The following is a 25,233-nucleotide window of genomic DNA, read 5'->3' on the forward strand; positions in this document are numbered from 1 at the left end:
GGGGGTACACAGCTCCCAGGAGACACCAGGAGAGGACCCCGCGCATGCTCAGGACGCAGAATTCACAACGCATTGAAAGGCTTGGCTTGTGGGTCCACCACAAGGCCAGTGTCCTGCCGCCCATCCGTCCCCGCAGCTCGGCTTCCCAGCAGCTCTTCCTCTTCCCTTTGCTTCTTGAACCTCATTTACTCGTGTGTGTGTGTGTGTGTGTGTGTGTGTGTGTGTGTGTGTACTGATTTAGGGTCTGGAGCACCCTTGACTTGGTGAAGTCCTCTCTCTCTCTCTCTCTCTCTCTCTCTCTCTCTCTCTCTCTCTCTCTCTCTCTCTCTCTCTCTCTCTCTCTCTTTCTCCTTTCCTGAGCCAGATCAGAACCATGACTGTCCACAGGTCTTTACTGTTTTCCTGGTCTGCCTCTGCCTCTGCACCGAGCCTGATGTGACAGCTGCAGCTTGGGGACACAGGTCTGTATGCGGAGAGCCCAGCCTCAGTGTCTCCAGACAGAGGTGTGTGGGGAGGGCCCTGAAGATTGGTGGCAAGCAGAGGTGCTGGGGGGGGGGGGTTGGAGAGGATCCTGAGGATTGGCCGCCAGGTACTTACGAGTCGAATATCCCTGGTGGCGACAATCTAAGCGGAAGTCCTCCTCTTGGCTTCCATCACCCTTCTCCATCCTGGGAAGAAAGAGAAAGGAAGGAAGGAAGGAAGGAAGGAAGGAAGGAAGGAAGGAGAGAGGGAGAAAAAAAGGAAGAAAGGGGGAGATGGGGGTTTGGAATACAGTGTAAACTAGAAATACAACGATGAAATCCCCACTGTATGACTAATACAAACCAATAAAAACAAAAATCCTTCCAGGCACCGCTGGCTCACGCCTGTCATCCTAGCTACACAGGAGGCTGAGATCTGAGGATTTAAGTTTGAAGTTGGCCCAGGCAGGGAAGCCTGCAGGACTCTTAACTCCAGAGCTCACCAAAAAAGCTGGAAGTAACCCTGCGGCTCAAATGATAGAGCACTAGCCTTGAGCAAAAGAAGCCCCAGGACAGTGCCTGGAGCTCTGAGTTCAAACCTCAGGACTGGCGCACACACAGACACACAGACACACACACACACACACACACGCACGCACACACACACACACACACACACACACACGCACACTTCAAGCTCAGCCTGTCTGGCTGCGCTGACAGAAAGTGGAGCCTTTGTTTTAGGGAGAAATCTTACAAAGGTTGCTTGTACCTCCTGCGGTGAGGATTTTTTTTTTTTTTTTTACCAACACCTTGAAGGATAGGCCTTAATAGTTTGATCTGTTCCTCGGGGAAACTGAGGCAGAATAGATGGCAAGCCCAGTGTTCTCACAGAACGAAGATCCTAATTGCCAGCAAATAATCGTGTGGCTCACCAACTACGTACGTTACAGAACTCAGCTTGTTTTTGCCTAAGTCCACTCGGACACGCGCCCTGATGTTTAGAAAGATAGAGGGGCAAAAGTTAATGCGGATTATTCAATCTGACAAAAGGTAAGGAATCCGGTCTGGAGGCTTCTTTATACATAACCTTATTTTCTGATTTGGGGGGTGATAGGCCAGCTGTGTAATATTTCTTTTTTGGGGGGGTGGTTCGGACTCTCAGCTTGGCTTTTTCCTTCAAGGCTGGGGCTCTACCATTTGAAGGAGAGCCTTTGGCTGGTTAACTGGCGATGAGAATCTCATGGACTTGTCTACCCGGCTGACTTCTAATCCTGAGCCTCCGACCTCAGCCGCCTCCATGGATAGCTAAGATGACAATATGATATTTCTAAAGTCCGTCTAACCATGTCCCACATATGATTCTATGTGTGAATAAAGCTGCGATCTTCTCTTTCTGACCCCGGAGCTCTTTTCCACCTACTGCAACAATTTGGGGAAGGGGGCCGTTCTTTTGTGGTGTTGGGGACCAACCGGAGCCTGCTGGGCCAGCGCTCTCCACCCCTGAGTCTCAGCCCCAGCCTGTTGGCTGTGTGGGATGGAGTCTCCTGTGGCATCCTGAGACTCCCGTGGCCCCCACTGAGTGGGGTGGTAGAGTGGGGGAATCCTCACTGCACAGGAGGCAGCAGAGTAGGGCCTCTGCCCATTCCCGAGGGCTCCAAACCTGGACCCTTACGGGACCCGCTGGCCACTGGCCTGAGCAATGCATCAGCCTCTCTTCTGGCATTTATTCCTAACCCACGTAAAATCCCAGGCCCCGCCCCCCGGGGGCATCACGCTCCCTGCCACACAACCTCCCATCCGTGCCCTAGAGGAAAATCGAGGCCAGCCAGGCGCTAAGGAGCATCCTGGAATCTTCCCTGGCTCCTCCTTCCTCTCCACCTGCTTTGCCAAGGCCTGAGACCCCAGGCTCTTTCCTCCAGTCTCACTTCTAACCCCACCCCCTGCTCGCCCGGGACTCTCACTTTCACCTCACCCTCCCTGCCCTCTCACCTTTCTCTCACCCAGGATATCAAAGTCCTGTCCACAGAAGAGCCCTGTTCCCGGCCCTTCCCATCCATCTCCCTCCTAGGCCAGCTGTCCCTGTAGAAGAAGGGGAGGACAGGGAAAGAAAGGGGAGAGGAGGGGAGGGGAGGGGGAAGGAAGAGTAGTTTGTGTCAACTGTAGGGCATAGGCTGACCGCATAGGCTCTGCCCTCCAGCCTCCAGCCTCCAGCCTCCAGCCTCCAGCCTCCCTTAGAAATGGCCAGCGTTAAGGGCACAGGTGTGGTTGAGCGCACACTTAGCAAGATCAGCGTGCCGAGTCCCCAGAACACTGCCAAAAATAAATCAACTAAAATTAAATGGAGGGAGGGCGGGAGGGAGGGAGGGAGAGAGAGGGAGGCAGGGAGGGAGGGAGGGAGGGAGAGAGAGAAGGAAGGAAGGAAGGAAGGAGGAAGAAAGGAAGAGTGGACGAAGGAAAGGAGAAAGGAAGGAGAGGGAGGAAGACAAAGAAAGAGAGGGAGGGAGGGGGAGGGAAGGGAGAGGACAGGGAGGGAGGGAAAGAAGAAAGAAGGGAGGGAGGGAGGAGGAGGAGGAGCTAGGCCCCTTGAGGGACTTATGGCCACTTGGACAGACAAGAGGAGCCAGCAAAGGGGTTAAAGGGACCCCAGAATCCAGGGAGCTGTGTCCAGTGACAGAGTTGATCAGGAAAGAGCCATGGGGGGGGGAGAGTATGAACAGCACAGTGGGTGTTGCCACGTGGGAGTGGGTGGGTGTGTGGTGGAGGGGAGGAGGGGGCGCCCCTACCGCAGCAGGCTGGGGGGGTGTTGGTACACCCTTCTGCCTGGGGTGCCCCCCCAGGAGACCCTGTCCCTGCACCCCACCAGTCTTGGGAGCTCTCTGTGCTGTGCTGGGGCTGGGGCTGTTGACAGGGCGCCCCCCCCCTCACCGCCACTGCTGTTGGCATAGGAACCCGGGGCCTGATGGGCCCCAAGTCTGTGCTTTGCCACGACAAACCAAAACATCTTATAATTCAAACAAGCAAACAAAAAACATGAAATCGCCTGATTTCAAAGCAATTTTCAAACCACTCTAGGGGCCCAAAAGAAAACCCAAAGAAAAAGAACGCCCATTTTTTTTCTGCAAGGTACCCCAGGGCCTGCTCCTCAGGAGGGGGGGGGTGGGCAGGGGTCTTCCGCAGGCAGGAAGTCAGGGGGGGTGGAAGGGTGGACACTGAGGATCCCAGGGGGTGGACGGTGAGTGGGGGGTCCTGGCTTCCGGTCAGCAATGGAATGTCATTCCCTCACACCGGGTGCCACCACTCCAGGGCTGGACACAGCTGAAAGCCAGCAGGGCCGGGGAGGGGGTGGAAGGAGCGAGCAAGCACCAGGCTGGCCAGGGACCCACAGGGCGGGATGCCATTGGCGCATGTGCACAGCAGCCTTCCCACTTTGGGGGGGGGTGGTTGGGACGCAGGGTCCCCACTGATGGGAGCAGAGGAAAGCAGGGCGTTTCCTCAGAGCCCCCTGCCTTCCCCCTACTGTCCAACTCAACGCGTCTCACCTTCCTCCACCAGTCGCGAGCATGAAGTATTCCGGAGAGGCCTTCCAGCACCCTCAGGGGGGCGGAGGGGATGCTGGGAGCATTTAATTCCAGATGTTTCCCAAGCTGAAATAGCCAGACACCCCCCCCCGCCCGGGGACACAGCTGCCCGGCCTGGGACATCTACGCTGGGCACCTCACACTCTCTCCTGGAGCACTAGATGGGGTTTGGGGACCCCGGGCCCACTGCATGGCAGGGAGGAAACTGACCCAGCACTGGACCTGCCCATCCATCATCAAAGAGGCCCTGTGAGATGCTCAGCAGGATTCTAGGGGCTTCAGAAAACACAGGGACACAGGACAGGACAGAGGCCCTTGATTAGGGAGCTCACCCCGCTGCAGGCGAGCCGGCAAAGGCAGGAACACCAGATTGAGCAAAGTATGACCAGGAAAAGAGTCATGGGGCACCGTACATGCAAAGGCCCTGAGGCAGAGTCATGCTTGGTGGCCTTGGAGGGACAGGAAGGAGGCCTAGGTTTAGAGCGACCACACTGAGACAGCCGAAGAGGGGTCTGGGGCTTGTCCCAGCATGGCCCCACCATTTTCTTCCTCCGATTAAACTCTCCCAGGTGTCCTCCAGAAGGGCAAGCAGCTCCTCCACTCTGCCCAGCCTGGAAGCCTTCCTTTCCCCTCTGTCCCAACTCAGACTCTGAGGCTAAAGAACTGGAGGACAGGTAGTTCATTTGGGAGGTGGTCTCAGGAAGACTGAGAAAAGAAAGGGAGGGTCCATGTCTGCGGACTCGTTTGGGAATGCTCTCCCCATCCCCCGTGGCCAGTGAGGCCACATTTGGAGCTCCATCCTCCTGGCAGGGGGTGGGGGTGCACAGAGGCACTGACCTCTCCCGGAAGTACTTGATGGCTTCGGGGTCCATGAAGGTGGGCTCTTCCCGGTAGCCTTGCTCAAAGACCTTGCGCTTTTGCCGGAACTCGATGACGGTCTTGGTGTAGGAGTTGAGTGTGGTGACTGAGGCTGCCATGCAGCAGGTGAAGGAACCCCAGGCCAGGCTGTGCAGAGAGAGGGGGGGGCTTGGTGAGTGACTGGCCATGCGCCCAGGGACACCAGGCCACGGGCCCTGCCTCTTCTGTGCCAGACCCTCCACAGGACCTGCGGGAGGCAGGGAGGCCTAGTTCTGGAGGCTGAGATGATTGCCTAGGAAAGAATGATGCCAGGCAGGGCTCCCAGGAGAAGGGAATGGAGCATACAAAGCCAAGGAGATTCAAGGGAGCAGGCGGTGGGGACTCTGGGGAGCCATGGATGGAGTTGATGAAGGATTGGGAGAGAGGCCAGCTCATGTGTCACGTGATGTTCATGGGTTAAACATCCAACCTCTAGCAGCCACGAAGAGGTCAGCTGGGACCCTCAGCAAGCCAGGCTTCTGTTCTACAAGTGATCACTCTGAGCAGGATGGCACACACTGGTCTTGAGTGCCAGGAGTAAGGTAGCTTCAGGCCAGGACTTGGGGCCTGGATAGGGAGTCCCTGGTTTTAGGTTTGTCTTTTCTGATGTGTTCTGTTTTGTGTTTTTCTTGGTGTAGGTCCTGGGGCCTAAACTTAGGGCCTGAGCTGCTATTTGCTCAAGGCTGGCATCCTTCCACTCTGAACCACAGCTCCATCTCCAGCTTTTTGGGGTGGTTGACTGCAGATAAGAATCTCCCCGACTCTTCTGCAGGGCCTGCTTTCAAACTGCAAGCCTCAGATCTCAGCCTGCCTGACCCAGCTCCATGGATGTTTCTACATTGCATTACCAAGCTGAGTTTATTTCCTTTTTCATGCTTTATTGCATTATGGAGAATGTTTCAATGTTGAAGACTAAATGCCCAGTCTGTCCATGTGACGGCACTGTGCCAGCCACAGGAGACTCTTACCAACTCTTCACAGAGTTGGGGCAGCGAGCTCAGACTCACTAAGCCTTTTCTGTCATGTGGAGACGCCTAATCATGCCAAGCGTTTTTTCCTGGATCGCTCAAGCATCTGACTTCCCCTCTGTCTGTTGATACGGGGAGTGGACTGTGACTGGTTTTCAAAATACAGAACGAGCCTTCAGCCCTGGAGCCAGCTCCACTGGCTTGGGGAGTGGAGGGAATTGATTTTTCTATATCGACGGTTCCTACTCTCTATTATTTCGAATCGTGAGTGATTTCCCTTGTAACTGTGATGGTTGGGGCATTGTGTTTGAAAAATGAGACTATGGACCTGGCTTTAAACCTTAGGGATCCGCCGCCCTCCTTTGTTAACTTGCACTGTGTGCAGGGTTCCTGGTGAGTTCTGGGCAGGGGTGTGAGTTCTGACTCTCCACTGGGCCTCTACTGACAGGGTCCTGGCTGACCCAGTAGGGGGTCTACCCTACTGGCACCATAGGGATGCTTTTGACACCATTAGGCACTGACATCAGGTGCCTAGCTGGGAGCCAGGTACCAGTGTAAGCTGAATATCACCATTCAGAGCCAATCCTGGGGGCACAAAAGTCTGTGAGACGCTTATCTCCAATCAAGCAGCAAAAGCAACCCCAAGAGGAGCTCGAGGATGGCTCGAGGGACATCGTGCTAACCTTGAACACAAAATAAAATAAAATGAAATGAAATAGCTCAGAGACAGCACCCAGATCCCGAGTTCCATCCTGATCCTTCTAAGGCAGGAGAAACTGACTTTTGCCAGCTTTTTTCCCCCTCCTCCTCCTCCTCCTCCTCCTCCTCCTCCTCCTCCTCCTCCTCCTCCTCCAGTCTGTAGTTTTGACATTTCTGAGTGGCCAGCTGCTTCAAATCCAAGCCCGAATCTATGACCCTCGGCTATGGGCTTCTCCTGTCAGAGTCCTGTCCACACCCCAGGATCTGACTGGACTTCTCACTATGTAGAAGGAAGAGGGGGGGTTCTGCACCCCCTTCCCCGGTTCCTGGACACGTGTCCATTCTGACTGCCTTATCTCTGCCTGGCACCAGAAGGTCAGCGTGGTGAGCCCACGAGCTGGCGTGGCTCACCTACACTGGGGCCTCACACATAGTAAGTGCTCAAGAAAGAGGTGCAGCCTCACGCAGGCCTAGCTCCCCTCTGCGATCCTAGCGGCTACTCAGGGAGGCTGAGAGCTGAGGTTCCCAGGAAAGGCCACCAGCCCAGCCCAGCCCAGCCACCAAATCACAGAGCAGATGAAGGGCTACTTTAAGATGTACAGTTTGGGAGGAAAGTCCCTACTTTACTGTGAGGACACTGAAATGAAAATGCAGTGAGTGGCTTGGCTAGCGTCCATTGCTGGCCATGGTTGGGGTCGGGGTCCAAACCTGAGCTGACCACAGAGGTTATGCCCTCTCCTGCCTGCCCAATGGGGTCCAGCAGGGTGTTTGGGGGTGAGGCCAGACCCAGCCTCCAGCCTCCTGCAGCACAGAGCTCCTGGATTTCTTATGAAGGCTCCCTTTCAGAAACTGACGATAAATAGACCCCCCCAGACTCCCCTGAATCCCTAAGAGGCCCCCCCAACCTGCCGAGCCTGGAGACGAGCAGTCTCTCTTCCCACAGAGCAGGCCTCCTCTCCACGCCTGGGTGGTCCAGAGGGGCTCTGGGGTGACAATTGTGACAGATGGCCTCACGTTATATTAAACAAGAAAGATGACAAGGCCCAGCCCTGGCAATGTCCCAAATGTGAGGGATGGGAAATGGGGCCCATCCATCTTGTGAGTCTCAGCGACGGGGAGAGAGGAGCAGCTGCCATCTCCCGGCCTTTAGTAAATGATGGAGTTAGGGGTCTGCTTGGGAGGCAGAGGGGAGCAAAGAGACAGGGCAGGAGGCCTCGGCTGCCAGGAAAGAGAAAGGTCCTCGGCAGAGCACAGCAGCCTCAGAGCGGAGAGCCGGGGGCTGTGGAAACAGAGAATTGGAGTGCTGCCATGTCGGGCTGTACGGCCCAGCGCGAATGACCCAATCTCTCTGAGACTGGACAGGTCCACAGTGGATTAGAACTCCCATCAGCAACAGCAAGGTAAGAAGAGCTGGCGTTTGTGTCCAAGAGCCGCAGGCCAGGCTGCACTACCTGGGTTCATAGTCAACCTCTGACACTGTTCGTAGGTCATCGTCCCTTTAAGGAAATCCCACTGTCTTGAGGGGGGTGGAGAGCCAAGAGGAAGGAGGAAGGACCAAAGTATTGAAGGCTAGTGGATCCAGCCATTGAGAGACTGGATCCTGAGGTCTCCAGCCTAATCCAGAGATGAGTCCCTTCAAAGACTGGTTTTGGGGAGGTAGAGGATGAAGGTGCCTGGTGTGTGCCTGGAGTGGTCTTCCTGATCCCACCGCTTCCTGTCTCTCTCGGCTTCCTGGCTGCAGGAGGTGAGCAGCTCTCCTCAACTGGGCCTTCTGCCATGCTGCTCTGCCTCACCCTAAAGCAAAGAACCTGATGACCACAGACTGAAATAGTGAGCCCAGTGGCTGCGAGTGTGGCCTCGTGGTAGACTGCCTGACTAGCATGCACAAAGCCCTGAGTTCAATTCCTCGGTACCACATACATAGAAAAAAATCAGAGCCGGGCACGGTAGCTCATGCCTATAATCCTACCTACTCAGGAGGCTGAGATCTGAGGATCACAGTTCAAAGTCAGTCCAGGTGCTAAAGACCCTGAGACTCTTATCTCCAATTAATCTCTAGAAAAGGGGAAGTGGGGCTGTGGCTCAAGGGGTAGGGTGGTAGCCTTGAGCTGAAGAGCTCAGGGACAGCGCCCAGGCACAGAGTTCAAGCCCCATGATCAACAAAAGAAGGAAAGAAAGAAGGAAAGAGAGAAAGAAAGAAAGAAAGAAAGAAAGAAAGAAAGAAAGAAAAGGAAAAAGCCAGAAGTGGTGCTGAGGCTCAAGTGGTAGAGTGCTAGCCTTGAGAAAACCCAAGGACAGTGCTCAGGCCCGAGTTCAAGCCTCAGGACTGGCAAAAAAGAAAAAAAAGAAAAAAGAAAAGAAATACTGAGCCCAAATCAACCCTTCCTGTCTCAAGCAGTGCTTCCCCCAGGTGTTTGTCACAGCGACCAGGAAACTGATTGACTCCCCGTATTCCAGGCAGGGTAGCTTCTACCCCCTTTCTGTGCAACTACACAGGCGGGGCCACAGAATGGCCAGCCTGGAAGCTCTGCCCTGTCGCCAGGTCGAAGGACGGGTAGACAAACAATGGCCAATCACAGGGCCAGGCGGCAGATGGACCTCTGTGACTGTGGTCTTCACTCACTCTTTTGTGTGATAATAGCCCCCCACCGCCTCCACCCGTGTCCACGGAGGAGCTCCTTCTCTCTGTATTCAAGTTGGAGGTGATCTGAGCCAATAGAAGAGGAAAGCCAGTTGCACTGTCTTTTTAAGAGGCAAGCCTAGAAAGGTACACAGTGGCTGTCCTTGCTACCACTGGGGTGGGTGGTGGGGAGCTGCCTCAGAATAAAGCCATCACAGACAGAACAGAAGCCGGAAAGAGAGAGAATGGATGGCTGATCTCCTGGATCCAGCCGGCAGTCCTTATATGAGCTTGCCCAGCAGGGCTCCCTGTTTGAGAACTGTTGTCTGATTCCTGGCTTTGGATGGTAGCCTGGCTGAGAGCTAAGTCGGGAAGTTCCCACTAGTGTCTAGCTGCAGTGAGTGTTTTGTGCACGGATGGAGATAAACCCTGGGTGCTCTGGACGTGGAGCTGCAGCCTCTGGGGTATTTTCTTGCCAGCTGGAAGGTAGATGTGCTCAGGTCACAGAAGCCCAGGAAGAAGGAGGTCAGACCTGATGACCCCAGCACTCACCACGGCTGCCATTTCCAGAGCCAGGAGCCCACGGGCCAAGGCAGGTGACATTTTCTGGCCTGGATTCTCAGCTACATTAACAAACCAACGCCCAAATTCCCAATTCTGACTTTGCCCTTTCCTGGGCATGCTTCACCCCGAGGTGCTGCAATCTACTTCCAGCGTCCCAGGCTGGAGGGTGGGATGGTCCTCTACTTTACTTCCAGAACCTTCCAGAACCTTCCACTGGGGACCCAGTCTGCCATCCCTGGCCTAGGGCAGGGGGTGGGAGGGATCCTCAAAGCACACTTGGACTAGAAGCTGTCCCCTCACACCCGGGTTGGACACTGGTGTCCCAGCATGCCGTGGGGCTCCAGCACCTGCAGGTGCTTCTGCCCCGTGGGTGAGAGGTCACTCACCAGAAGGACCAACCGTAGTCCCAGGAATGGGGTCTCCAGTCTTCAGGGCCGAGACTCACGGTGACCTGGAATACTTGCGTGTACATCATGTGAGCCACCATTCCCAGCAGGCCTGCGGAGCGGGGAGCAGAGCGGGCGTCACGGGGAGAGGCCCTCACCCAGGGCCCACCCCCCCCATCCAATCTCCTGCTGGCCCACTGGTTAGGTCCAGGAGAGAAAGTGGACCCCAAGGGTCCCTGTCTCAGGAATTAGGGAAGTGTCCCCCCCCCCCAGAGGCTGGCAGCTCACGCCTGTCATCTCAGCTACTCAGGAGGTTGAGGTCTTGAGGATCCTTGTTCGAAGCCAGCCTTGGATAGAGAAGTCGGTGAGGCTCTTATCTCCAATGTACCCACCAAAACGCTGGAAATGGAGCTGTGGCTTAAGTGATAAGAGTGCCAACCTTACAGCGTCCAGGCACTGAGTTCAAGTCCCAGAACTGGCACATGTGTGCGCACACACACACACACACACACACTCACACAATTCAAGTACATTAAAAGTAGTCTATATAAGCCAGGCACGGTGGCCTGTAATCCTAGCTACTCAGGAGGCTGAGATCTGAGGATGGAGGTTCAAAGCCAGCCCCAGCACTAAAGTCCGTGAGACTCTTGTTTTCAATTAACCACTAAAAAACGGGACGTGGTGCTGTGGCTCCAGGGGTAGGGTGGTAGCCTTGAGATGAAGAGCTCAGGGACAGTGTCCAGGCTCAGAGTTCAAGCCCCATGACGGGGAAAAAACAAGTCTATAAAATTACCTCCAAGACGTATTACCTCCAAGAGAATGGATTTCATGTTTAGCCTTAGGACATCTCTTCCTTTCTTTTAGCCAATACTGGCATTTGAACTCAGGGCCTCACATTCCCACCAGATCTTTTCTGCCCAGGACTGATGCTCTAGGGCTGAGGCCCCAGCTCCACTTCTTGTTTCTGGCTGATTTGCTGGAGATGAGAGTCTCGAAGTCTTCCCTGCCCGAGCTGGTTTGGAACTGTGATCTTCAGATCTCAGCCTCTGGAGCAGTTAAGATGACAGACAGGAGCTGCAAGTGCCCAGTGCAACTTGTTTTACCTTCTCCCTCACCAGCTCCTCTTGGTGCCTCAGTTTCCCCTTTACAAAATGAGGACGGGGGAACGGGAAGTTGCAGTGCACTCCGCCCCAAACAGCACGGACCCTCTGCCAACATGGGGAGGTAAAAGCCGGGCACTGTAACACTAAACTCTCAGCTATGCCCCGAAGCTACATGCGGCCTGCTGGCAGAATAATTAATTTCCCCAAGTCTTAGTTTAGAAAAGCATTGATTTCTAGATTGAATTCCATTTATCCCCCAAGTAGGAAAGACTGTGTTTGAAGAAAACTCAATAAATGAAAATTACCCTTCACTGAGATACCTCAGTGAGCCTTTTGTGATTGCATTTGAAACATTCAGTTTCAAAAATTGGACCCTGGGGCTGGAGGCGTGGCTCAAGCAGTAGAGCACCTGCCCAGCAAGCAGGAGGCCCGGAGTTCAACCCACAGTTACTACCAAAAGATGAAAAGAAAAGAAAAATAAATAAATAAAACCTCAGCAGGGCACCTTGTCTTAAGCCTGTAATCTTCTAAGTGACTTGGCAGGTGGGAATGGAGGATTGTGGTTTGAGGCCAACACAGACTTGACAATTTGGGAGCCTCCATCTTAACCCACGGGTTGGGGGCTGTGGCGGGTGCCTGCTGCTCAGCTAAGGGTAAGGAAATGGGTTGGATGGCAGGGTATGCACCTGTTATTTCCAGCAGCATGGGAAAGCAGAAGTGGGAAGATTGCAGCCTGAACTTTCTCAAGCATAAAGCAAGAGCCCATCTTGAAAATAACCAACTCAAAGCCTATATGTAACCCTAGCTACTCGAAGGGCTGAGATCTGAGAATCAAGGTTTGACACTCTTATCTCTACTTAGCCAGGAGGAAAAAAAAAAAGCCAGAAGTAGAGCGGGAGCTTAAGGGGCAGATTACCAGCCTTGAATGGAAAAAAAAAAAAATCACAGGATCAGTGCCTATGCCCTGAGTTCAAGGCCCAGGACCAGCCTTACCCCCCTCCCAAAATAACCAATGTAAAAGGGGGCTGGAAGAATGGCAAAAAAAAAGTTGGACTTGGGTCACATTTTTTTTTCTTTGCCAGTCCTGGGTTTGAGCTCAGGGCCTGAGCACTGTCCTTGGGTTTTCTCAAGGCTAGAGCTCTACCACTTGAGCCTCAGCACCATTTCCAGCTTTTTTCTATGTATGTGGTACCAAGGAATCGAACCTGGGCCTTCGTGCATGCTAGGCAAGCACTTTAACCACTAGGCCAAACTCCCGGTCCCTCGGGTCACATTTTTGAGAAGTGTAATCCAGAGGCTGGTGGAAGCCAGAAGGGGGTGTATTTATATGGTAGGTTTATTATATTTTGTTATTGTTGTTCGAGTTGCAGCAGAGGGAGAGTGGAATCCAGGGCCTCAAGCCTGGTAAGCAGATTTAAGTCTTATTTTCTTTCATTTTTGTATTAGCAGAGTTTAAACTCAGGGCATCGGAGCCTGTGTTCAGCTCAGCTTGGCTGGCTGGCTAATGCTCTATCACTTGAGCCACACCTCCAGCCTTGGTTTTTGTTTTTGTCTTGTTTTTTACTGGTTACTTTGGAGATGGAGTTTCAAGGACTTGTCTGTCTAGGCTGACTTTGAACTGTGATCTTCCAGATCTCAGCCTCTGGGAATAGCTAGGGTGATGAGCACGACCCCCTAGCATCTGTCTAACGTTTTGTGTGGCGTTGGTTGGTTCTGGTGGGGGGACGGGATTCCAGGTGAGAGGACAGACCAAGAGCCAGGCTGTGAAGATGGCACCAATTCCTATCTGGATCTGAGGCCTTGGGGAGGCACTTGGGTCGGATGAGACCAGGAGGCTGGGGCCACAGAATGGCCCACTGATGTGGCTTTTGAAACCGAGACACAGAGCCCTGAGCTGGGAGGTTTGGCTACCCCCCCTCCTCGACCAAGCTACAAACCAAGCACTGAGCTCCTCATTGTCACCAGCTACTGAGCAGATGCTGGACGCTGTGTTTCTGTCTCCAAACTCCAATCAACCTCTATTCTTTACAAATGATCCGCTCTCCAGCATTTTTGTAGCAGCATCTGAGGACGGAGGACAAGTGGATGGAGGTGAGGAAGCCCAAGAGCAGAAGGAGGAAGGGGGAAGGGACAAAGCTGTCTCCGTGGGGGGAGGAGGTGAAGCGTGGAGGGAGGGAGACGGCTGGGGACTGCCACTCAGAGCACCCCAAGTCGTTTCTGTTCCATCGATGAGAGCAGGGGGCATTCTGTGCCCCTGGTGACACCCGCCCCCCAGGGCACCCTCTCCTGTCTAGACATGTCACATGGAAGGGGACCTGGTCCGCCTGTGTGGCGTCACACACTTAAGTTTGTTACGAAGATGCCAGCAGGCACTTGTGATCCTAGCTACTCCGGAGGCTGAGAGAGGCAGATTGAAGTTCAAGGCCAGCCCAGGAGCAGAGAACTCTGTATGACGCCATCTCCAGTAACCAGCAAAAAGTCAGACTGGAGGTGTGGCTCAAGTGGGAGAGCGCCAACTGTATGTAAGTGAAAAGGCCAGGCAAAGATACAAAGCCCTGAGTTCAAGCCCCAGCATTAGCGTGTGTATGTGTGTGTATGTGTGTGTATGTGTGTGTGTGTGTGTGTGTGTGTGTGTGTGTGTGTGTACGTGTGCACGTGAAGATGGTGTCTAAGTTATTACAGAGAACACCTGGGGCATATTGGTGTCTGAATAAATATTCAGCTACGTGCTGGACTCTGAGCTAAATGTCAACATTTCTTGTGTGTCCTCAGGAAGGAGAGGCGTGCAGATGTAGGAAATGTGGCACATGGGAAGGGGCAGCGTGGCCGCTGGGGTACGAGTACTGGGGCTGTCCTCCCATGTTGCTGTCACCAAGCTAGTTCTACTCTGAGCTCTTTCTTTCCTTCCTCCCTTCCTCCTCCCTGTCCTCCTCCCCGTCCTGTTCCTCTTCCATCTCCTCCTCCTCCCCTCCTCCTCCTCCTCCATCTCCTCCTTCCCCCCATCCTTCTCCTCCTCTTCCTCCTCCTCCCCCTCCTCTTGCTTCCAGTGTGAGATAGCAAGTTCCCTTTGTTCCTTGGGGCATGGAGAAATGATGGAGCCTGGATCATGGACTAAGTCACCTATGGACTGAACCAACCTAATGGTTCATTGAGGAATGACCCAGCTGTCAATCATCTGCAGGTGGAGCGACGGACATTTTCCAGTGGTCCTTTCGCTCCTCTCCACTCGAGGCCTTTGAGCTTCTGCTCAGCATGGCTGATGAGAGACTTACTGATCACTACGTGGATCCGTCTCCACCTCGGTTGCTTTTGTTCAGAACAACAGGATTGATCTCCCCCACACCTCCTCCTCTCACTGCTGGACAGGGGTGAGACTCAGCCTGGCCCATCTAGTGCATGCTCCCCACCAGCCAGGTGTCTGGATCTGCTCACCCCCTCGCTGGGGTGGAGCCAGGCAGAGGGCAGGGGAGACTGATGGTCATTCTTCCTGTGGCTAAGACACAAGGCCACTGAACTCTCATGGTGACTTCGAGTGAGCTACCAAGCTGGGTGCCTGGCTTTTCCTCCAGCCTGGGGATTGGGGGACTGGGTGGGGGGGGGGACTGGCCTCCCTAGCAGGAAAGAAAAGAAACAGCCAACAACTGGGCTAACCTCTAAGCCAGGGTAACTCGCAGGGCAAATTCAGGGCTCTGTGGAGTGGGGAGGGCAGAAGACGCTACTGGAAGATGGAAGGGACATCCTAACTGAGCCATGGCAGAAGGGGCCCCTGCTACCTGCCTAGGCAAAGAGGAGGTGGCCGGACCAGGGGACAAAGAAGCAGGGTGGCCGATGGCTGCACAGGTGGCATGGGCCAGAAATCGCTGAGACAATTAACCCTGGTGGGGGCGGGAGAGAAACCCTAGTAACTGGAAAATGAGGATGTTTGAGGAACACCTCCAAACCACCTCTTCCAGAAAAGAACACCTTGCGAATCTCCAAGCTGCCATGTCAGACACAGGGAAGAGTCATGGACAAGATGGGAAAATCAATCTACGGGCAAATCTCCAGGTGTTAGTCCCGGGGGAAATACAGGCCGGACTGTCGCTTGCACCTGTTGGCCTGGCCCGGAGGATGGGGCAGCTGGTGTGTGTGTGTGTGTGGGTACAGTGGGGTACAGGGCCAGGCTTGTCTGTACCCACCCCTCCCCCAGCTGCTGAGCGGGGTGCTGTGTTTTAAAAGCCGCCAGCCCTATTTTTAAAGAACAAGCTATTTTTAGCCAGCCTCTCCAGAGAAGCCGCCGCAGCCTCTCCTGCTAGCATATTTTAGACTCTTTTCCAAAAGTTCCCCTTACACATAACCTCAATCTTTCCAGCGCCAATTGAAGCTAATTTCTCCACTCTGCCCTCTGAGGACAAGGAGGGAGGCCGTGTGTGGTGGTGGGGGGGTGTGGGCGTGGGCAGGCATTTGCTTACAAGGAGTGCTTGGGGAGCAAAATAATTACTGCAAAGGGGGTGGAAATGGCACCCCTGTACCTCATCATCACCCCACCAGGATATTCTGATCTCTCTGCCCTTTCGCCAAAAGGTCTTTTGTCAGACCACTTGAATCATTAGTGTCACTCCCGTCTGGATCCTGCCTTCTAAATGTGCCCTTGGCCCAAAGTGGCGGTGGCATTTAGAAGGCCTTGCTATTGCCAGTCATAGATTTCCTCAGTGCCCTGGCCTTGTCTGCCCCAGCCCTGAGCAATGAAGGAGTTCAGAACCCCCACAGGTAGGGGTGTGTGTGTGTGTGTGTGTGTGTGTGTGTGTGTGTGTGTGTGTTCCAAGCCTATCCCAAAGGCCCCCAGCCCAAGCCAGGCTGCATCAGGTGGTAGTTGAGTCTCCCTCTCCACAAGCCTTCGCTGTAACCCCAGGACCTTTCTCACTGGGGAAACCACATAGCCAACATCTATAAGCCTCAGGGCACAGCTGCAGGAGACATGAAAAAGGAAGAGGCAAATTGTGGCTTTGAGGATTTCAAAAGCCTCTACCCCAGGTGCTGGTGGAGAAAAAAAAAAAAAGATTGGGAGAATATCAAATCTGGCAAGCCCACCTCTCTTCCCCCTAACAGGGGAGGCAGCATGGGGGTAGGGGAAACAGGTCAGGGGACAGAGAAAACCAGGGATGTAGAAAGATGGACCCTAAGGGATAATGAACTGAACTACACAGACACGAGCAGGGCACCTCCAAAAAGCTCCAAGGTCAAATCTACCCAAGGTCAAATCTACCATCTCTTCCCGCCTACTCCTCAGTTTCAACTCCAGAAACACACATGGGCCAGTATCTTGACATTCTATGGCCCTGGCAGGAGACTCTATGCCCTGTCCACCCCAGAGGCTCCTGGACAGCCCTGGGCCTGCTGCTCACATGCCATCCTGTTTTGGGTCCTGTTAAGAGCCGGGCTGGGTCGGCAAGGACCGGGCAAGGTGCACAGTGGAAGACGTGAGCCGGGCTGGGCTGGGCCCTGTGGTCATGGCTTGCTTGGCTCGATCCCGCCCTCGAGTGCCAGCATAGCCCAGAGCTGAGGGAACCTAGAGTGGCAGATGGCACTACCACACACACCATCCTAGCACAAGGGGAGGGCAGAGCTGACCGTGAGGAAGGACTGATGTGCACAGGACCCCTTCCAGGTGGAGTCTGTGTCTTTCAGATCCACCATCCACCCATCATCCATCTATCCAGCATTCACCCATTCATCCACCATCCATCATCTATCCATCCAACCACCATCTATCTACTCACCCACCCACCCATCCATCCACCCAACGTCCATGCATCATCCGTCCACTATCTACTTACCCCACTCATCAATCCATCTATCCACCCACTATCCATCCACTGTCCACCCACCATCCACCCACTATCCATCCTGCCATCTCTCCACCCATCCATTCACCCACTCATCTGCCCATCTATCCACAGGGATCTCAGCTGTCTCAGAGGTATGCCAACCACCATAATTGGGTCACTTCTTAGGCAGCTTTCTAGTTGCAAGTCCTGTCTACTGCTATAGCATGCAGATTCCAGAAAGAACCAGGAGATCCTGGCTCTCAACAGCACCTTACAGCACCTATTGGCACCCAGAGCCATGACCAGGGCAGGCTTCTGGGGCTGGGCGCTGTCCTGGGTCAGCTGAGGGAGCCACACTCACAACCCAGGCCAGGCCATATCCACACCCTGCCTGAGTCTACACTCCTCCAGCCCCAGGCCCCAGCCCCTTGAAGATCTCCCCCAGCTCCCACCCCCACATACGCATGTGCGAGGGCACACATGTACACACCAAGACACACAGTTGGCTTCCGTTCCATATGCGTGTGATCGAAAGAAACACGTATTCTTCTCCAGGTGTTTATTTAGGAATGGGGAAGGGGTTTGTATAGTTCTCCATAAACTTACTGATCTAATCTTATTAGTTGTATTGTTTTGGGATCCTTTATCAGATTCTGAGCTGTGTGTGTGTGTGTGCGTGTGTGTTAAAATTCCCAAAGCCTATAGGTCAAGCGTGCCATTCATACCTGTAATCCTAGCTACTCAGATGGCTGAGGTCTGAGGATTGCAATTGGAAGCCTGCCCAGGCAGGAAAGTCCATGAGACTCTTATTTCCAATTAACACCAAAAAGCCGAAAGTAAAGTTGGAGCTCAAACACTAGAGTACTTGTCTTGAGCCAAAAAGCTCAGGAACAGCATAGAGGCCCTAAGTTTAAGCCCTAGGACTGGTGCACATGCATGTGCAAGCATGTACACACACACACACACACACACACACACACACACACACAATCTCTAACTACATGGAGTGGGGCCCAGTGGCTCCAGTAATCTTACTGCTCAAGAGGCTGAGGATTTAAATTCAAAGCCAGGCTGAGCAAGAGAGTTCGTAAGACTCTTATCTCCAAATAACCTCCAAAAGGCTGGAAGCAGAGCTGTGGCTCAAATGATCGAGTATCAGCCCTGAGCAAAAAACGTTAAGGGGCAGCACCCAGGCTCTAAGTTCAGGTCTCAGTATAGGGAAGTAATGGGGTAGGTGGGGCAGGGGGAGAAGAACAGGGAAAGACGAGCTCGTAGAAACCTGTGATGGGCTTTATGACCTGAGGACGGCGCAATCAGCCCTTCGCTGTCTGTCTCCTAAGACAGCCACGTCCCGGAGGATGTCAGCAATGTCCTTGAAATCCAAGGCCATCAATTGCATTTAATCTTCTCCAGGGTAGCTGTCGGTCCTCTCTGCCTATCCACACTAAGAAAAGTGTTGAGGGATGAAATTACATGGTGACCTTTAGAAAAATCCCTCTCTGTCTCAGAGCAACTCAGCGTCAGGCCCTTGGACCACAGGACAACTGAAACCGAGAGGGAGAAGGTTTTGACACTGAAAGGTTTTGACATTGTCTGATAACAGCCATTAGCCCTTGTGAGGACTCTCAGGGAAGCTCTGAGCCTTGCTTTACTCCATAGCTGGAAACACAGGCTGCGGGCACAGATGACAATTCTCAGGCCTGTCATTCGTTCATTTGACAGCATTCATAAAGGGTCCCACTGGCCTACTCATGGGCTCCAGAGACCCAGAGCTGAACATGGCTCCCGACACAAGGCTTGGGGACAGTTGGGCCTGAGCCCCTAGGCCTCTGTGCCAGGGGTTCAGCCATGCTTCGTGGCCACGCCCCTCCAGATGAGGCTTCATGACCACACACCCCAATGATGCTTCCAGGCCAAGACCCTTCCATGTCCAGCCTTCCCCTTGGATCCCAGGCCCCACCCAGCCCCCTTGCACACCCTCAGAAACCAGGCTCCTGAGCTCCCAGAATCCTTTGTTATATCTACTCTGAGTCAGAACCGCTGGCAGTCCCAACAATGAGATCTGATTGGATTTTACTTCCAATTTCTATTAAACTTATTAAGATTCATACTTCTTCTAGAATCTCCCTAAAGGCCAATTTCTAGCTGGGGCCAGGCACATTTGTATGGCAGGCCTGCACATTCCCCTGCCCTGACGTCCAAGAGTGTGCAAATCGTGTGCTGGAATGTAAATCATGAATGACCATTCTCTGGAGACCAGTGACAGGACATACCCTGGCCTGCAGCCTGCTTCCCAAAAGCTCCTTTTCTTCTAGAAGGGAAGACCCCTCCAGAGGCTGCTGGTGGTCTCCTCACACTTCATTCATTTTACAAACACAAGGCAGCCTCTACACACAGGATGGGGTAGACTGGGGATTCTTGGCTGTCCCCTCTCCTCTCCATCCCAGCCTCAGGGCTAATGAGGAGAATGGCATAAACTGAAGTAAAATCAATTATTACAAACACTGAAAGAGATGTCTATACAGCCACGATCGAAAACTGGCAGCCTATGGACTGAATTCAACCTGCAGATGTTGGCAAGAGCTGTAAACACGGATGGATTTTTTTTTCTTTTCTTTTACTTTTTGGAGCCAACATTTAAAGATCTGGAAGATTTCCATAAAAATATGGGAATTTTGGCTCCTCTTGTAAAAAAAAAAAATCAGAAACCCTGGCACTGGGTCCCTATTTCCCCTTGGCAACTACTGCAGCCCGAATGCACACACACACACACACACACACACAAAGATCATCTGATTCCCAGAGCAAATGGTATTGGGACATAGTAAGAGACTCTGGGGGATGTGGGCAGGACCCTCATAAGAAAAATCCCTACAAGGCTTCTTGTCCTTATACCCCTTTAGAGATGCAGCTTAGCTGGGTCCAGTGGCTCACCCTATAATCTCAGCTTCTCAGGAGGCTGAGATCTGAGGATCGAGGTTCAAAGTCAGCTTGCGCACTAAAGACCGTGAGACTCTTATCTCCAATTAACCACCAGAAAACCGGAAGTGGTGCTATGGCTCAAGGAGTAGGGCAGTAGCTTCGAGCTGAAGAGCTCAGAGACAGTGCCCAGGCCCAGAGTTCAAGGCCCACAACAGACCAAAAAAAAAAAAAAAAAAGATGCAGCTTAGAAGGGGGTTGGGGGCTCACTCCCTCACTCCTGTAATCTCAGTTATTTGGGAGGTTGGGATGAAATTTGAAGCCAGCTGGGGTAGTAAAGTCCTTGAGATTCATTTCCAGTCAACTACTAAAAAGCTTGAGTAGGCCAGATTTGAGTGAAAAGGTTAAGGGGGAGCATCCAGGCCCTGAGTTCAAGCCCTGGTACCAGCACAAGAAAGAAGGAAAGAAGGAAAGAAGGAAAGAAGGAAAGAAAGAAAGAAAGAAAGAAAGAAAGAAAGAAAGAAAAGGAGAGAAAGGAGAAAATAAAGTTTCAGATAGAAACTGTGATCTATAGACCAAGAAGCCCTCAGCAAATGCCAAATCTGTTAATGCCTTGATCTTAGACTTTGCAGTCTCTAGAAAAGTGAGTGATAATGATTCGGACAGTCTTCTCCTGGCCAGCCAGCCTGAGCTGCCCTGTCTGGCTAATGCTCTGGTCATAGGAGGTTTCTCTGTTTCCTCACAGATTGCAGAAAGCATTTGCATTTCAGCCCCCGAAAAGGCTCAGCCCATTTAATCAGACATGGAAAAGAGCAGACAGATTAACCCCTCACCTGGACCTCAAACTATGCATCTTTTTTTTTTTTCCTAGACAATTCTGGGGATTGAACTCCACCTGGGTGCTGTTTCCTCAGCTTCGCCCCCCCCCCCCCCCCGCCACTCAATGAGCTGGAGTTCTGCCATTGGAGCCACCCCTCCATTCTAGCTTTTTGCTGGTTAATTGGAGATAAGAGTCTTGTAACTGGCTTGTAACCTCGATCCTCAGATTCAGCCTCCTGAGTAGCCACACAGCTGTCAGATGCTGGCTGGTAAGGGATGTCTGGCTCTCTTAAGTTCCTGTAGCCAATCAACAGATATTTATTGAGTACCTACTACGTTTATTTTTTCCTGCTTGGAAATTGGCAAGTGCAGTTAGGAGAAAGGGAAGTGAAGGGGGCCGAAGGTGGAGGGAAGGAGAATCCATGAGGGAAGTGATTTCAGGCAGAGTCCTGAATGCTGAGGAACAAGGCCCAACATGAAGGGAGAAGTGGTCAGACAGGCAGTGGACAGGAAGGTCCTACAGATCGAACCTCCTGGACAGCCTGGGTGACAGTGACCAGAGGGCAATGAGGTGGGTGGAAAGGACGAATGGCCAAGGTCAGGTTTGGTGGTCATGGCAAGAAACGTGGCATTTGATAAATAAGAATGAGAAATGACAGACTTGCTCACAGATTGTAGGCTAAGGGGGAAGGGGCTTTTTATCAATATCTAAACCTCCACAGGCCCTTGAACTTGGTTATTTCATGGAGATAAATACCAACTTCAGCCACACAGTGGACAAATCAATCACCCCACCAGTGAGCAGGACTGGGTAGTATTTCAAGGAGCTAAAATGTAAGTTTTTTTCCTCCGTCTGGCCCCCTTTTTCTTCTCCATTTACTGGGCTCCCAGGGGTGTCACAGGAAAGAGAGGGGCATGTTCTCTTGCCAAATGTCTCTTTTTAATATGTATGTATGTATGTATGTGTCATGTATGTATGTGTCATGGGGCTCGAACTCCGGACGTAGGCACTGTCCTTAAACTCTTCAGCTCAAGGCTACTGCCCTACCCTCGGGCCCCACTTCCTATTTTCTAGTGGTTAATTGGAGAAAGGAGTCTCATGGCTTTGTATTGCCCGGGCTGGCTTTGAACTGTGATCCTCAGATCTCAGTGTCTTGAGTAGCTAGGATTACAGGTGTGAGCCACTGCGCCTGGCTCAAAAATTCTTCAACAGGAATTTCTTCTGCTTGCACAAGAAAGAGAGTGAAGGTCCAGGGTGCTGTTCTGTTGTCTGGCACAGCGGTTTAAAAAGCAGGATTGGATTAGGCACTGGTAGCTCACGGCTGTAATCCTAGATACTCAAGAGGCTGAGACCTGAAGGTCATGGTTGGAAACTAGCCTGGGCAGGAAAGCCCCTGTGAGACCCTCATCTCCAATTAAGCACTCAAACACCAGAAGTGGAACTGTGGCTGAAAGTGGTGGAGCATTAGCCTTGGGCAAAGATGAGGCCCACGAATGACACATTTTTTTTTTTAAATTTTAATTTAAGTACCTTACTGTTTGTCTGGGGCTTCTGTGGTTGGTTGAAAGTGGAGAGTAGTTTCTAGTGAGGGTGAGGTTTATTTGGGGGTAATGGAAATGCTTTAAAATGAGATGCCTATTAAAATCACCGAATTCCAGACTTTAAAATAGGAAGAGATTACGATATGCAAATGGCACCCTAATAAAGTTCTTTTAAAAAAAAATTACAAGCCAGGGTATTTTATTTATTATTTACTTCATTAGCATAGGAACTCAGGTTTGGGGGGGGGCGGCTCTTGAATACTAGTCACATTCCTTCATGGTGACAGTAGGCTGAGGATGGGGTGGGGTGTCCCCAAGTTTTTCCTGGTCCCTGCATTGCAGGATCCATAGCACGGATTGCATGGACTCTGCATGGGAGACCCTTAGCCCTAGCGGGAGACCACTGCTCTCCCTCACAGCAAAGAATCCTGGGAACATGTACTCTAAGTCCCTCCTCACTAGCTCTGGGCCTCAGTTTCCCCAGCTATAAATGGAGGGGGGGCAAGAACAGAACCTGCATGACACAGAATCCCAGGAGGTAGACATCCAGATTCGGGGAGTTTCCTGGTCAGAACCCTAGGCCCGATTTTTGCCTTTTATATGAAGTGGGTGAGCTTTCTTATGTCCTCAGGGACCCCGAGGACACTGGCTGCGCTGGTGAGATGGCCTCTGCTCCAGGAACACTGGCTCCTGTGTGGTCTCAGGACGAGGGTTCGGGTCCTCTCCCTGTGTTTCCCAATGTGCTCTCCCCACTTGGCCTTCCAGGCAGACCCCTGCAGTCCTCATCCCCCCACCGCCATGTCTCCTTGGTCCAGGTTGGGGGAAAGTGAACAGCACCCCAATTGGCAGGGCGCCATGTGGCCCAGCTAGGGGGCACAGTGGCTAACAACAATGAGAGCCAAGGAGCAGGGTGGGTAGAGGGTGGGATGTTCCTGAGAGGATTCCAGGGGACCCCAGGAGACTTTTGTCAACACCCCTAAGAGGAGCACCCTGACAATGCCACGGGAGGTGACTTGATAGGGCACCAGAATATGTGTGTGTGTGTGTATGTGTGTGTGTGTGTATACATGCATGCCGGTACTGGGACTTGAACTCAGGGCCTGGGTGCTATCCCTGAGCATTTCTGCTCAAGGCTAGCTCGCTACCACTTGAGCCACAGCCCCACCTCCTGTTTTGGGTGGTTCACTGGAGGCAAGAGTTTCATGGACTTTCCTGCCCAGACTGGCTTCAAATCATGATCCTCAGATCTCAGCCTCCTAAGTAGCTAAGATGACAGCATGAGCCCCAGTGCTTGGCTTCCAATTGCATAAAACCACAGGGTCCCTGCTAAAACTGGATAAAGAAGGTCAAGGACAGAGTCCAAGGTCAAGGCCCAGCAGGAAGACAACTCAGAAAAACCAAATTCAAGCTCTCCTAAAGGTGACCCTTTGTCCACACCAATCCAAGATAGCCATTAGGACCTTTCTATAATTACCAGTGAAGCCTAATTACCAGTTTCTGTGAGGGCTCCAGCTCTGCCTTCTCCTTGCCCCTAGAGAGAGGTGACCTTGGGCTGAGCTAGCCCAACAGATGGCAGGGCCTGATCTGCCCCCACTGGGACCCAGGGTTGGCCTGTGTCCAGTCCCCCCACCAGTCCACACCTCCCTGAATGAAAGATTGCTCCCCCTGCACCCCCAAGGTGCCAACACCAGCCCTCATGCACTCCAGGCACTCCGGTAAGCCAGTGTCCCCTGATTTTTCTGGCACATTCAGAAACACCTCCGGCTGCTTCTCTTCTAGTGTGTCTCTGGCTGTTATTTATGTACGTGACTTCCATTCTTCCTCTTTTTCCTTCCTCCCTTCTTTCCCTCCCTCCCTCCCTTCCTGTCCACACACACAGTGACATCCTGTGCAAAGTGCTTTGAAACCAGCTGAAGGTCCCGGCCACAACTGTGCCACTGTGTGATCTGGGGTCAGTCAATTAACCTCCCTGAATCCTGCATTGTTTATCTGCCTGGAATTATGGAGACGATCTTATTTACTTTAGCAGAGGGATTCCACCACCACCACTACCACCCCAGGCTGGGAAGAGCTATGGCTTTTCTGAAAAGGTGTTAATTGGGATTAGCTCCTGGAGGAAAGTGATCGATTCCCCCCAGAACAGCTGCAGGAATTCACATCAGCTGCCTTGGGCTGCCAGATGTGTTTGCTTGCCTTTCGAGATGGGCAGGAGCACGGGTCAGAGGAGGCTTAGGGACCAGGGAAGGGAGGGATTCTTTGGGATGCATGGAGGGAAAGCAAAGAAGAGAAGAAGAGGAGCCAGGGTGTACCAGCTCAAGACCCTTCAGGCTCTTCTTGGTGAGATAAAATCCAGCAAAGGGGGGGTGTCAGATTTGGGGGTTCCCCAGTCATCCGGGGAATGCGTTCGGCTTCATCGAATAAAATTCAGAGGATCACAGAGGAAAGTAGTCACAAGGAAAGATGGACTGTAAGCCACATGCGCAGGCAGAAAGAAACTGCTGGTGAGCGAGTCGTACCTCCACCCCTGGCCGTGCCATGTGGAAGAAATTCACAAATGAAAATGAAGATGTCACTGCTTCCCATCTAGGCCCACAGATTCTCAGAGTGCTGATTATTATGGCTAATATTACTAGAGGTGGTAGTAGTCGCCTGATCTTAGAGTCTGGGCACTACATCGGAGCTTCTTCTTCTTCTTTTTTTTTAACCACTTGAGCCACACCTCCACTTCCTGCTTTTTGGTGGTCCATTGGAGAGAAGAGTCTCATGGACTTTTCTGGCTGGGCGGACTTCAAATCCCGATCCTCAGATCTCAGCCTCCGGAGTAGCTGGGATTACAGGTGTGAGACCCTAGCATCTGACTAGCCAGC

At 52.6% G+C, this 25,233-nt stretch overlaps 1 protein-coding gene across 1 annotated transcript in view; it reads right to left on the reverse strand.

Moving 5' to 3' along the window:
- Positions 1 to 25,233, reverse strand: part of Gsg1l (GSG1 like) — a 77,258-nt gene that overhangs the window by 3,933 nt on the left and 48,092 nt on the right. The window contains exons 4-7 of the mRNA XM_090357704.1: positions 10,177 to 10,288; positions 4,880 to 5,047; positions 2,454 to 2,543; positions 598 to 668 (exon numbers count right to left, since the gene is read on the reverse strand). Coding sequence (XP_090213830.1) covers positions 598 to 668; positions 2,454 to 2,543; positions 4,880 to 5,047; positions 10,177 to 10,288 — 441 coding nt within the window. The remainder of the gene's footprint in view (positions 1 to 597; positions 669 to 2,453; positions 2,544 to 4,879; positions 5,048 to 10,176; positions 10,289 to 25,233) is intronic.

The sequence above is a fragment of the Megascapheus bottae genome, chromosome 25, assembly GCF_031878675.1.
Source record: "Megascapheus bottae isolate mThoBot1 chromosome 25, mThoBot2.hap1, whole genome shotgun sequence".
In the NCBI taxonomy this organism is placed as follows: Eukaryota; Metazoa; Chordata; class Mammalia; order Rodentia; family Geomyidae; genus Megascapheus; species Megascapheus bottae.